Source organism: Hydra vulgaris, chromosome 11 (assembly GCF_038396675.1).
Source record: "Hydra vulgaris chromosome 11, alternate assembly HydraT2T_AEP".
Taxonomy (NCBI): Eukaryota; Metazoa; Cnidaria; class Hydrozoa; order Anthoathecata; family Hydridae; genus Hydra; species Hydra vulgaris.
The window spans coordinates 47504904-47520000 of NC_088930.1; the positions used below are offsets into that span (position 1 = coordinate 47504904).

The window sequence follows — 15097 nt, forward strand, 5'->3', positions numbered from 1 at the left end:
GTTTTATTTATTATAAATTAAAATAAATGAGAATCTATATAAAAATTTATCAGAAACCAAACTAGATACGTCTCTCTTGCTAACAAGATTTTACTAAATTAAAATCAGGAAAGCGCAACAAAATGCAGAGCCCTGAAGTTTGCAGGAAAAAGTTAGATAAATGAGCATGTGAATTTATGCAATTTTTTAAAAAAAATGAAGAATAACATAGCAACTGCAACACTTGTAGTTGTACAAAAAAAAAAAAAAAATGACTTAACCTCACAATGCAAAATTATTGTTGACAAACCAATAAAAAAAAAGAATTAAATCTATATTGATCAGAAAATTATTTGAAGTGAATTACACTTTTACAAATTGGTTTTTACCATTTACACAATTACATTGTGCTCAAAAGTTTTTTGAGCACATGTACAATAACTCTAGAAAAGATGTGAACTGTATTACAAGATGCATAAGAATAAATTTTAAAAACAAGAATAAATTGCTACGCAAATTATGTTAATTTTGTTACATAATTTATGTAAATTTTGATACATAAATTATGTAAATAAAGAAGAGAAACTTGTGCAGCCAACTTGGTTATCAAGGTTTGTGTTTTATAGCCATAGGATTAATAAAGGTAACAAAAATTAATAAAAAAAAAGAGTAGCCTACTTAAAGTGGCCTTGCAGAGGTAAGAAAAAAAAGTTAGTTCAAATAAGCTTCTTAAACTTTACTAACTGCTATTTCAAAATATTAAACTGAAATGTAGAGGTGTTTTAGAGGTGTTTTATGGTAATTTAAAATTTGCAAGAAGTGCATTGTAAATTTTCAATTTTGAATCTTCCACTTGTAGTATGAACAAGCACAAAGTTTTAGGAGAAATGATAGTTTTGAAATTTTTTTCTATTGTTTTATTTTTAGATCAAGAGAGAAATTTGTATCAAGATATATCTATTGGAAGCAATACTAACATAATCAATGCACTTGTTAACAAATATCAAAAAACCACATACAGTTCTGGTGACCAGATAGTTAATAATTACCAAAGTTCATTTAAGGTGAGTAATATTTATATTAAATTAGAATTTTGAATTTTACTTTAAAATAAGAGGCTTATTTTAATGAGACATTTCATGCGCTGGCTCTTTGAGAAATGTCAAAACTTTTTAATTGTTTTTTTAATTTTTTTTTTTTTCATATATATACTACTATATATATATATGCTACTGGTAACATGTAACCCAGTACAATCTGCTTCATGTCCTGCTGCCTTGTAGGATACGCCTTTTTAGGCAAAGGCTAGGAGACGCCAACTCTGACTTAAAACACCCCCTGCCTTGGGGTTCTTGGTTAAGTAAAGGCGAGAGATGGTGTCTCGATAAAAATACGCATCTTGGGCAGATGTTAAATGCATCCGGCTACTGTCTTGTAGAAGGCCTCCTAGGCAAAGATTTAAGGGGTAAACAGATTCTATCTGTTGACCAGCCTCGCATCCCTTCTTCATCTATTAGGCTGGCGCAGATGTATTTTTAATACATTGTTTCCAGTTTAAGATGTTGAATGCTGGATCTTCTTGACTCAATGCATGGGTTTTGCTTTTGTCTCTGTTTTTATGACTAGGCAACTCATTTTATTATCTCCTAATGAGGATACAGCTCTAAAACTCAGTTTTATGGTTCTGAGGCCGGCTGGTAGTCAGGTTTCTCGAACTCTGTGGTAGCTCTCAGAGAGGATGATTCCATCAACAGCTGAAAAATATAAAAGTATTAACAGTGCCATGTTGCGCATGGATGGTGTCCCTGTTTTTACTTTTGGTGTGCATTGCGGAGGACACATTTGGAGCCCTTTGTTACGGCTTAGGGTTTATTAGTATTAATGAGGCATTTGCTTGGGACAACTTTTGTCTTTCTCAATCCCTAACTCAAATAGTCAACTTTCCAACTCGCTTTCCTGACAACCCGTATCATTTACCTTCTCTACTCAACTTATGTCTTGTTTCTGATCCTAGTCAGTGCTCAGTTTCTCCACATTCACCCTTAGGTGCTTCTGATAACAGTTTGATCTCTCTAAAACTAATATCTCATTCTTCTTCATCACCTGAATCCCCCTATTATCGTACCTCTTACAACTACAGTAAAGCTGACTGGGATTCTTTCTGTGATTTTCTTCATGATGGCCCTTGGGTAGAAATCATTCGTCTTCCTGTCAACAGATGTGCTTCTTACATAACTTCGTGGATTCTGGCTGGCATGGAATCTTTTGTTCCCTCTCGACGAATCCAGGTCAAGCCTCACTCTCCTCCATGGTTTCCCTCACACTGTGCTGCTGCGATTGCCAATTGAAACCGTTACTTCCATATTTATCAGCAAAACAATTCTCCAGAAAACAGACGTCTGTTTAATATTTAATTACTGCTAGAAACCATTGTAAAAAGGATTTGTTTAACGCCAAAGCCCGCTATTTTCAGGTCATGAAATCTTGTATCTTGTCTTAAAAAATTAGGCTCTCGTGACTTCTGGAGAATCTTTAATAGTATTAGTAGTAAGGGCAAATCTTTAATTCCACCTCTCTTGTATGGTTCAGACTTTGTCACCTCACCTAAAGTCAAAGCTGAATTGTTTGCTAAAAACTTTTCATCAACATTTCTTGATTCAACTAGTTATGTTCTACCTGATATTGACACTCGTATCACTTGGGGTATGCGGTAGTGGTGTAGTGGTAAAGCGCTTGCTTTACAAGCAAGAGACTCCGAGTTCAATCCCCACCACGTCCCTGGTAGTACCGCGCTCAACTTGTTTCTCCGCGCAGCGGCCTTGTTTGTCAAGGTTCGTGTTTCGGAGTTATAGAGTTGAGAAAGGGTTATAACCACTATTAAGTAGCCTCCCCATCTGTAGTGGCCTTCTTGGCCTTGAGGAGGTGAATAAAAAAAAAAAAAAAAAAAAACTTCCGCTTCTGTATCTAAAGTGATTTCCTGTCTAGACTCTTCTACAGCTTGTGACCCGGACAATATACCTTTTATTGTCTTGCAGAAGTGTTCTCCGTAGCTGTTGTCTATACTCTCAAAACTATTCAACAAGTGCTTATCAGAGTCTTGTTTTCCAGCCTGCTGGAAAGCGGCATCTGTTATCCCTATCTTCACAAATTCTGGAGAGCGATCTGATTCGTCTTACTACCGTATCTTAGTTTTCTTCCTATCATAAGCAAGGTTTTTGAATCTTTAATTAACAAACACTTAATTTCTCATCTTGAATCTAATAACTTACTTTCTGACCATTAATATGGATTTCGATCTTATTGTTCTAACGCTGATTTGCTAACAGTAATAACCGATAGGTTTTATTGTGCATTAGATAAGGGTGGAGAGGTTAAGGCCATCACTCTTGACATTTCTAAAGCTTTTGATAAAGTTTGGCATGCTGGTCTTCTCCATAAGCTTTCTTTTTAGGTGTATCTGGCAACATCTTTAAGATTATTGAATCCTTCCTTTCCAATCGTAGTATAAAAGTTGTCCTTGATGGACGGCACTCTTCTTCTTATTCTGTAAGTTCAGGGGCTCCTCAAGGTTCTATCCTTGGCCCTATACTCTTTTTAATTTACATTTACAATCCTCCAGATATTCTCGCATCTTAGGTGGCATTGTTTGCTGATGATACTACCATTTATTCTTGTCGTGATAAGAAACCAACACTCTCTGATTGCTTGGAGGGGGCATTTGAGCTTGAAGCTCAAATGCTCCACGTACATACAAGACCAGATTTGAGATTTGTAGAGATAGAGAATAGAATCCAAAGAAAGTGACAAGCTCAAGCTTGTCACTTTCTTTGCCAGCTACTAAAATTCTTGTGCCATCTACTAAAAAGCTTGTGTCATCTACTAAAATTCATTCTTGTGTTACTCGTCATTCAATCAAGTCTCATCCTTTTTCTGTGACTGTCCTAAGTGCTTCAAAAACGCTTATTCGTCTAGTTTTTTTCCTTGAACATCAGCTCTTTGGAATTCACTTTCTTCATCTTGCTTTCCTGATTCATATAGTTTGCAATCCTTTGAGTAGTCCGTCAATTGTTATCTTGCTCTACAATCTTCATCTTTTCTCTCTCTCTCTCTCTATATATATATATATATATATATATATATATATATATATATATATATATATATATATATATATATATATATATATATATATACGTGTATATATATATATACGTATATATATATATATATATTTATATATACGTGTATATATATATACGTATATATATATATATATATACGTATATATATTTTATATATATATATATTTTTTTACAACCTAAAACAGCAATTTCATATATCTAATAGCGCGTCTGTTATTATATATATGTATGTATATATATTTTTTATACATATATATATATATATATATATATATGTATACTTTTTTTTACGACCTAACACAGCAATTTCATATATATTCAATCGCGCAATTAAAAATATGTAAGATTTGAAACTGACAAGATTAAATAAATGCTTCTATGCCTGCCTGAATCCAGGGAATTACAAGAAAAGTACAATTTTCAGCATAGAGACAAAAGACATCAGCTCAAAGACCATCATGAAAAAAATTGTGAAAATAATTCTATTCAGTCTCTAGTTGTGAGACATTAAAAACTAATGAAAATTAATTTAAAAGCTAGCAGGGTCAGTGTTACTAGAGCAAGCCAGTCAATGTAATAATCATTAAAGTTACCAATAAATTGCCTAACGGATAAAGAGAAAGGGTTTGGTCAACTTGATCAGAAATGACATTAAAAGTTTAGGAAAAGAGAATTTTAAAAAACAGAAGGATTTGAAAAACTTGATTTTTTGACTGATTGGTGAGTTGATATAAAAGTGCATGCCCAGGCCAATAATCAGACTAATTAGTCTTAGTGAATCAAACGGCTATCGACACTAAAATCTGAAGATTCAACTGAACAGCTATCAAAACTGAAATCTGAAGATGAACCAGTTCAATTTAAACTAGTCTCACAAAGAGAATGAAAAAGAGATAAAAAGTTTTATTAAAGACCATGAAAATGTTTAAAGTCAAAACATTCCAGTTGTAATAATTTTTTTTGTTTAATATTTTTAGGAGTTTTGTTCATGTTTTTAATTATTTTTTTAATTAATTTTATTACTTAATCATCTTATTTCTGTTAATCAAAAGTTGTAACAAAAGGCTGTACTACATGTTGTTGTTAGCGTTTTTACTTGATTAGGAGGTTTTAGAAATCATCTCTTGTTTATAAATCTTTTTAGTTTAAAATATTTGGAAAAAAAAAAAAGGGTTCTTTATTAAGGTTAAATTTAACAACTTAAGTGTTATAATTTCCTATATATTTTTATTTTCTATAGTTTGGAGATCCACTTTTTATCTTATATTCAAGTAATATCAAAGGTTTTCTTGCACAACCTCTTCATGGTGAATTTTGCTCTTTAACCAATGCAGCAAGTAAGATTTTTTTTATTTTTTAATATAAATTTGCATTTTCTAATGTCAAATGTCCCTACAGTAGATGTGGTTGCTTTAAATACCCCTCTCTTATTTTTATTTTGTGTAAACCAGATGAGTTTGACTGGTGGCTTGTCGAGACATATTTAGTATTTTAGCATCATATCTCCTTTAATAAGAAAATCTGCTTTTAATTTTTTAACATTTGTTTGTAATGTTTTTTGTTCATTATAAATGAATAAAAGTTTTGAAATGTTTACTAATAATTTTGACTTAACATTAAAAAACATGTTTTAGGGTTTCTTAATTCGAATAAGTCAACTTGTGTCCAACAAGTTAAGGATATCAAAAATCAATGTTTGAATGATGTAAATTGGAATGGAATAAACTTTGTATATGGTTTTCAAGTAGCTCCTGTATGTTTTTAATTTAAAAGTTTTATCTATTTAACTGTTTGGATACACACAATAATTCTTCATTTACTTTTTTTATATGTTTTATATAAATAGTATTATAATCCCATTTATTAAAGTGATGATAAAGAAAAAATGCCTTATATCTCCTTAATACTAATAATGTTAAAGTAGTTACTAGGACAGTTAAAGTTGTAAAGTAGTTACCAGGACATATCTCAGCTTATATCTCCTTAATATGTGATGTTAAAGTAGTTACCAGGACTGTTAAAGTTGTAAAGTAGTTAAAGCATTACCTCAATAATAATGACACCTTACTTCAACATGTGTTTATGTATTACTTTAACATCATCACTATTATAATGGTAATACATGATTACTTTAATATTCTTATTATAGACATATTTAAATAAGCACTATTTAAATGCATAAAAGTAGAGACATTTTTCTGTAATTTTTATTGCAAAAAAAAAAAAAATTGACAAGTTCTGCTAAATATTTTATGAATACAACTACGAAGCTAAATATACTGTGGTAACTTTATATTAGAGTAAATCTTTTTGAATTTTTATTTAATTATTTTGGATTTTTATTATAATTTTATTATGACTTTATAAAAATTCAAAAAGATTTAAATAAAATCATAATAAAAATTCAAAGTAATTTAAGTTAAACATAATATGTTTATTTTGAATTATTTTGAATTTGTATTATGATTGTATTTAAATCTTTTTGTTAAACTTTTTATCTGAGGTACAGATTTACTGAAAAATGATAATTGCAAAGTTTTGGAAAGAAAATATTTAGTGGTGTCACAATCAAGTTTATCTAAATCAAGAGAGGTCAAGGGAGGTTTATTTTTTTCCGGATGGGGCTCAATTTATTTGGTGGAAGTTGAAAATCTATGATGAGATATAACAAGCCTTTTTAATAGGCACGAAACAAATTTATTTTCTCAAGTAAAAAAATTTCATTCATACATAAGAAGCTTAAACTTTAGATATTTTTATTGAATGTTTATTTTTTATTAACTTATGAATGCTTGATAAGTTTTATTGGGTGGGACTGAGTCCCAGCCACAAATTCCCAGATGGAGCCCAAACCCTAGCCCCTTCTATGCCTATGCTGTCAAGTGCCTCCAAAATCTTTTTTTTAATAATAGTAAAAATTCTATTTTACTATCTTGTATCTAGTTGTGTTAGAAATTGCAACACATGATTTCTCATTAAGAAAACTCTAAAAGAAGAAATCTGAGGGATACCAGTATCAACAACAATGGGGAGTAGTTTGCAAATGATGAAAAGTGGGTATATAATCTTGAAAAAAGAAGAAATCTGAGGGATGCCAGTATCAACAACAAGGTTGAAAAGTTTGCAATAAACATAAAATCTTAAGATTCATTTCAAATTAAAAGCTTTTCACTCCATTTTTTATTAAAAAATTTCAGATGTTCAAAACTTTTTTTTTTGTTACTTAAAAAGTATTATAATTAATATATATAATTTAGTTATTATAACTATATAATATCAAAACAACAAATCTTTTTATTAAATGTAATAATATAGTTGAGGCCTCCAAAAATTCTGCTTCCCTTATTGGGAGTGCGAGGAGCCTAATCAAGACCCCGCGTACAGTAGTACTGTAAATTTAGCAGCAGATGCAGTCCTTCAGTTATGCTACAGGTACCTGTGTTATTTAACTCAACAGTTTGTTGTGGTTTCAGAAATTGCATGGTCACATTAATTTTTTTCGATTTTTTGCTTAGTATTTAAAATTGTTCAATACTAAGCGAAAAAAAAATTAGTGTTCATGATCGGCTGAATTTTTTGGCAAAATGAGTTAAATGAATGTTGAGTGATGGCATTATTTTTTGGCTAAATGAGTTAAATGAATGTTAAAATGAGAGTTGTTTAATTTATTTAAGTTAAAGTCCAATCGACTGTTCTTTAGAATGCTGGATGCAAAAGGATAATCTAGAAGGCTTTTTAAATTTGTTCTGTATGTTATACCTAATGTTTTATTGTATGAGAAGTTTTTATACAAGGTTTTTAAAATATAGCAAGGCCCAAATTAGCTACAATATATACTTCAGATAATTTAAAACCATCACAAATCATTTGTATTGTTGGTAGAAAGGAAAAATTAATTAACAGATTTTTCTATCATTTCCATATTCTATTGTCCATATTCCATATTCTATTGTGAACCTCTGGTAACATTTGTAGAAGTAACAGATTAAGAACAAATTAATAAAAATTTCTGAATAATTAATTTAAAATGTATGTAAAATTTATGTGAATAATTTGACTGCACCCTTAAATACTGTCTAATTATCTTGTTTGCAACTATCAGTTTTGAATGAATCTACACTTTAAAAAAAAGTTAAAAGCAAAAACAATATAGCTTGCTGTTTTTATGTATGTCAAAATTTTAATTGAATACTATGAGAGTTGTTATTAAGAAGTGCAGTTTTTTTTTAATTTAGTATCCTTCTTATATAATGGGGATGGGTATTGGACTAAACCAATCAAACAATCTCATTTCTCCAACCTTGAAGTTACCAATTATATGCAATGAAAATTGTTTTTATTCAAATATTTCTAAACCAAGTGTTCGGGTTGATGGTGGATGCAACAATGTGCTTTCAAAGGTATGTTTTTTTGTTATTAATTTATACATTTTTAGGCTAAACAGTCACACAACTTAATGTCCTACTGCCTTGTAGGATTTATTTTTCTAGGCAAAGGGTAGGAGAAATAAACTCCAATTTAAAATACCCCTGCCTTGGGGTTCCTGGTTGAGTAAAGGCTAGAGAATGCTCGATCTTAACTCTACTCATAGATTTTTGCTTGTGCCTCTTTAATAGTGGCAATGCAACTCTTTTACTTATCTTCTAATGAGGGTACAGCTTTAAAACTCAGTTTGATGGTTCTGAAGCCGGCTTAAAGTAGTAAGGCTTCCCAAACTCTCTGGTAGTTCTGAGAAAGATTTCATCAACAGCTGTAAAAAATCAGACTATTAACAGTGCCATGTTGCACATGAATGGTGTTCCTGTTAGTAGTTGTTTTTAGTGTGCATTGCCAAATCTGCATGAGAAGCCCTTTGTTACAATTTTAGGGTGATTAGTAAACCTGAGGCAACAGCATAACTTATTGCTTAGGGTGCCATGCTCTAACTATTATTAAGTCGAATCCCCTTTAGGATTATTATTTAGTTGAATTCCCTTTAGGATTATTTTTAGGGTAAATAAAAACAAAACTAAAGTACTTAAAAATATTTATCATTAAAAACCATCACTACCACCAAACTGTTTCAATCTATTTTCTTAAGATTTGTGGTCTTCAAAATAAGATTTCATCAGTTGAAGCTTACCTCTTGCAAAATTTCCCAGACTTACTTGCTTTTTGTGAGACTAATTTAAATTTGGCTGTTTCATCTTTGGATCTAAATTAGTCACATGCATGATGTAGACATATACTAGAAAATTAGTTGCATGCATGATGTAGACACATGACTAGAAAAGGTTTGAATTCTCTGCTATTCTTTTAAAAAAAGCTTCTGAAATCACTTAGAATAATGGTATACTTTGCTGCTGCAGAAATTGTGTTTATTTTTTAAATCCTATTCAGGTATATATTTAGTATGCTTTGTAATATTTATTGTAATTTTAGTTGCGTACAATATTTAACTTTGTTTTTAAAATTTTTTTTCTTTTTTACTGCATGTTTGTCTGCGCAGAGGCATTTGCCAAGTTTTAGAGTTCTGGAGTTATAGAAAAGTGTCTTAAAATTAAAGGATTAAGAAAAAGTTATTAAATCTGTCATTAAAAATGTCGTTAAATTGTCATTGAAATACGTAAAACTTGTAGTCCAATTTATAATATATTGAATGATCATTTTCCGGAATAAATTTATAATACTTTTCCTGGTTCTATGACTGCTGTTGAATGATTATTTTCCCGAATAAATTTGATGTGAACCAAAGAAAAAAATTGATAATTTGTTTTTGCAGTTTTTACTGTTGATTTTAACTACCCAAATATAGTTTGGAAGGACAACTATTCAACAAGTATTTGTGGATTAGATAAGATGCCATTTTCTAAAATAGCTTCTATAAAGATTAAACTGTATAAAATTAATGTACATTGACATCTTGAGTATCATGTGTCTTCATAGTCACTATTCTTAAAAAAAGAATAAAGTTTTAAAATAGGTTTTGAAAAGTGTAACAAAAATACCACATTTACTTTAGCCATTACTGCACATTGCTTTAAACAAGGTGTAAGTGCAAAGATCTTGTTCAAAAATATAATTTGGATCATCTCAAAAAAACCTTAAATTATGAATTCAATATCATTTATGAAATCACCAAGAAATTGTAAAATACTGTGCTCCACTTTACCAACAAATTGTTGCACAGTAAAATTTACTACAAGATAATGTGATTGAGCTGCTATTCATAAACTGTTTTAAAACTTGGATAAATATACAACAAACTACTATTCCTCAAAAAAATTCCTGCTGAAGTGAACCCAGTCACTAATAATACTAATATCATTTATAATATATTATATTAATATAATAATTATGTTTATATTGTATTAATATAATAATATTATAAAAATAATACTAATATTATTTTTCTGGAATGGGTTTTTCCACTTTAAGCTTTGTTTCTTTTTTTAGAGTTTTAAAGTTTTATTTAGAGGAAAGCCATGACCTGTAAAGCTGAAACAGATTTTTTTAAATTTTTTGATGAAAAAAATTTTTTTTAAGCAATTATTTCAAGTTAAAATATGTTTATTTAGAGGTGAGGTGTTCTAGGAAACGGCATTTTTCAACATGTAGATACTCTTATTTAGTTGGGCATCCTTGGTTACCCAATATTGTTGGTACATTTACTTTATTCAAGTTGAGTTTATAAATAATACCAAAAAACATAAAACATATAAAAATTTTATTATCTTTAATATAAAACAAAATTGTGTACAATGTTGTTTTTTTTTAAACTTGTTATTAAAACATTTTATGACCATTTAAAAATGATACTTAAATGATTAGGTTGTTAATTACCTTTAAGTATATGCAAACAAGTTAGTAACATAGGCAGATATGTCTTTGACAGAAGTTGCTTCCTCTGTCTTAGAGAGCTGAATGTATATTTATAATAAAATATTTATAAAAATTGAGAATGAAAAGATTTTGGGTATTATGTTAAAGGAGATTTAGGAGGGGAGAGGGAGTAATGAAAAAGTACAAAATTTGTGCAAAAATGACATGAGTTGATGTTAAGTAATATCGCTATCACAACAATTGTGATAATGATCATGGCTTCAATATTTATTATTAGGTCATTATCATTATTGTGTTTAATAATGATAATGGCTTCAATATTTATTTTTCTTAAAATATTTAGATAACTTATGCAGTTACTTACTCTACAAACATCACTGTTAAGATAATAAATGTGGATGTTTTTGTTACGCTAGTAAATATATCCAAAAATTCCGCTTCATTCCTTCAGACATTTGAATATAAATTTCAATCAGCAAGTACAATTGTTCAATCAAATTCTAGCGTATCTACAAATTCCAGTTTATACTCAGCATCCAATATTTCTTCGCAAGAAAATGTTTCTTCTGGTGTTGGTTTTTCTTCAACAGTTTTGTTTGAACGAAGTGGTAACCCTGGATATTTGATTGACTACCCTCTTATTGTTGGCTACTTAATACCTAACAATTTTTCTGGAATGTAAGTCAGCCAATATATTTTACATTTTTGTATTATATTTTTATGATTAAAATATAATTTTTTACATTAATAAAATAAAATTCAAAATATTAAAACCTAGGGTAAATTTATCAGTTCTTACAACAATAAAACCTACAACCAGTTCTATGTGTGAAGATGCCTCTATTAATAGAATACCTGTAAAATTCGGTATTAATTTTCTCACAGCTTGTTTTGCAAGGTATCAAAGAAATTTTTTTTTATTTGTAAATAGAAATCTCTCAGAATAATTTTAATGTTTTTTTTACTTTTTCCAGTGTAAAAAAAAATATGACTGACAATGACTGTGTGATTTGGCAGGACCAGATTTTTAATCTACTTTTAAAAGATTTACCAACACACGTTGCTTCTTTTGGTTCATTAGATGGTTCCACTGCTGCTGGATGGGTTGCAATTGTCAATAATAAACCTACATCTAAAGTAAGCTTTACAATTAAGTTTACAATTTTTTTTTTTAATGAAAAAAATTTTAATGTTTTTTTAAATGTTTTTTTTTTTTCTACTAAACCTAAATAGTTTTGTTTAATCAACCTGTTTTGTTGTGTTATAATTTTTTTTTTGAAGTGCAAAGAATGCTGAGCCATAAAATAACTGAAGAAAAGTTTTATGTTTTAACAATATATTAAATTTTAATATAATTTTAAATTTTAATATAAAAGTTATAATAATCTAAATTTATTTAGCCGTCATCATCAAATGGCGAATGTCAAAATATGGTGATGGGTGTATCTTTTGAAATACTTTATGCAAAGACCGGATTATTTGGAAATCCACAAAGAAAGGTTTTTATATAGTTTATTGCAGGCATGCACACAAAAATCTCTATTTTCAAAAACACAATAGCAGTTTTCACAATTAATAATGTTTACAGTTAATAGACATAAAAAAACCTAATACCTGACAATCTTCTGCCTAAACCATTCTAAACATATCTAACAAATCCTAAACGTATCTAATGCCTGACAAATCTCTTGCTATTCCTTATTCACTATTCTCATTATTGGTAGTTTTCTTGACTTAAAGGATAGCAAAATACATTCGCTTGATTATTGTCTCTGCAAAGAGTTATAACACATTTTAAACTAGTACAACAAACTATCTCTGTTTTTTTTTTTTCAAGTGAGGCAAGTATTTCACCTACTAAATTTCACTCATGTGATTAAGTTATATATACAGCTTGCTTTGCATTGTAATTAGTCAAGTAAACTAGATTATTGGTCAAGTAAACTAGTTTATCCTTTTTCTTCTGATACTACTTTTAAAAGTTTTCTCTTTTCATTTGTAGAGTAACTCGCTTTTGTCTTCCATCACTTTCCTTGAGTCACACTTTCCACCACCTTTCTTGTGTCACACCTTCTACCACATTCCCTGTGTCACGCCTTCCACCACATTCTTTGTGTCACACCTTCCACCACCTTCCTTGTTTCTTTCTCAGAAACACAAAGAATAGTAAAAGTTGTTTTTAAGCATCTTAAAAACATAAATTAGTAGGCAGATTTCGTTGAGGATGGTTGCAGCGCTTTCACAAACCTTTTGCAAATCTTTCACAAACCTTTCACAACCAATTAGAACAGCCACTACTAAGCACTAAAACTCCTTAGTTTGTGTCTATGTATAATTTAACTAGAAAAAAATATTTTATTAGAAAAAAACAGTTTCGGTAGTCATGCAGCTTTACTTTTTTATTATTATAATTATTCAGTTCATCTCCCTCTTAACCACTACACTCCAAAGTACACTACAGTCAAGAAAGCTATTGTTATTGTTTTTGTTTTTTTTTGATAAATACTTTCTCTTAATCCTAAAATCCGAAAGTTTTACTACTTGTTTAAGGCATTAGCAATTAAATACGTTATTAACATTTAATTACATTCAAATTAGAGTAACAGACTTCTGCTTGCATTCCAGCAATATAATAACATAAACTTTATACCATACGTGAATGCTTATAAAAATGCTTATAAATTTTTTTATGCGATTTAGGTAGTTGGATTTCAAGTCAAGTATAATACACCAAGAAGTTTGTATTTTCTTTGCATTGAAAAACCGTGTTCATCTTCTTACCAACAAAAGTTTGTTGTGACACAGTCTATAGCGTATATTGATATTTCATCAACACCTCAAGCTGAGTATAGACCTATTCCAACATTCACTGCAAAAGCACCTAACGATTTTTTGTACCCATTTTTTTGAATTGGTTGGTAAAACAGGTAGGCTATATATCAAATATATTTAATATAAAAATATATGGAATAAATTAAAAAGGAAAAAACTGTCAAATATGAAATTTTAAAGATTACCCAAAGTTCACTATCTCAATGTACTTTCAGTTTTTGCAAAAAAGGAAACAAATTCAATGTAACCATTAGCAACCAATTCATTGTAACCAGTAGCTTAAACCTTTGATTCTGGCCGACCACGTGACTCATTCATTTTTTCTGTGTCATAACATCAGAGTCCAATGCATCAATAATATTTTGAAATCAAAATAGCACCTCTAATATTGCATTTACATTAAAAAATTTACATAAAAAAAGTTAATTTGGAATTTTAGACTATTGTAAGTCAAAGTATTAACTAACCTTGATCGATGTACATACATTTAGACATAGGGTAACTTTCAAACTTGGGTATGCTTATATTAAATGAGAATGTTCTGTAAAAAATGTTTTAGAAGAGAATTTAAACTTTACATGGTAATAACTTTCAAACACTAAATATTGTTGTATGAAATTTGAAATCTGTTTAATGAATATAAGTTTGGTTTGAAATAGTAATAGTTTAAAACTCAGTAAAATATTGCCCTCACAATTAGGGTTTAAGGGGGGCACAAGTTTTAGCATTATTGTTGTTCCCAGGTTTCAATCATAGCAGTTAAAGGGTATCACTTATATTAATTTTTTTTTTCCTGTCTATAAATGCTGCAATTTTTTGCAAAACATTCATTTGATATAAGCATGCTCAAGTTTGTAGTTCACTCAATGTCTAAAAGTTATTTATCACAGTCCCCCCAAAAAAGGGTCATAATCATTCCTACCCTAAAATTTCATTTTGACAATTTAGTTGCATATTCTCAAAAAAATGATGCATACTGTGTTTTTAGATATTCTGCAGTGTAGATAGATATTTCATAACGATATATGTGAAATCTATCTACAGTTAACACAAAATTATGGGAAAGTCAGGGAGCCCCTGACAGTTGTTAACTTCGAACACTTAATGTACAGCTTAAACTAAAGAAGCTATGTGGTTTTAAATACTATAAAAACATTATTTGAGTGAAACTATGGCATATGCAAAATATCTATTGTAATGTCAAAGTGATTGGCTGGGAGTGCAAGATGTTGTTTCCCGCCACCATAAGAATGATGTATCATCATATTTGATTTACACAATAGTATATCTAATTTTTATGTAAACTAATTTCTTTTCATTGA

At 29.6% G+C, this 15097-nt stretch overlaps 1 protein-coding gene across 4 annotated transcripts in view; it reads left to right on the forward strand.

Moving 5' to 3' along the window:
• Positions 1 to 15097, forward strand: part of LOC101234935 (tectonic-3) — a 57066-nt gene that overhangs the window by 14381 nt on the left and 27588 nt on the right. For 3 of the 4 annotated variants that reach the window (XM_065809014.1, XM_065809015.1, XM_065809017.1), the window contains exons 4-12: positions 907 to 1043; positions 5362 to 5458; positions 5756 to 5874; positions 8357 to 8521; positions 11287 to 11621; positions 11722 to 11841; positions 11918 to 12080; positions 12344 to 12442; positions 13644 to 13870. In XM_065809014.1, coding sequence (XP_065665086.1) covers positions 907 to 1043; positions 5362 to 5458; positions 5756 to 5874; positions 8357 to 8521; positions 11287 to 11621; positions 11722 to 11841; positions 11918 to 12080; positions 12344 to 12442; positions 13644 to 13853 — 1445 coding nt within the window. In that variant the 3' untranslated portion in view covers positions 13854 to 13870. Of the gene's footprint in view, positions 1 to 906; positions 1044 to 5361; positions 5459 to 5755; positions 5875 to 8356; positions 8522 to 11286; positions 11622 to 11721; positions 11842 to 11917; positions 12081 to 12343; positions 12443 to 13643; positions 13871 to 14763 lie in introns of all 4 variants that reach the window. The other variant, XM_065809016.1, reaches the window with a different exon arrangement.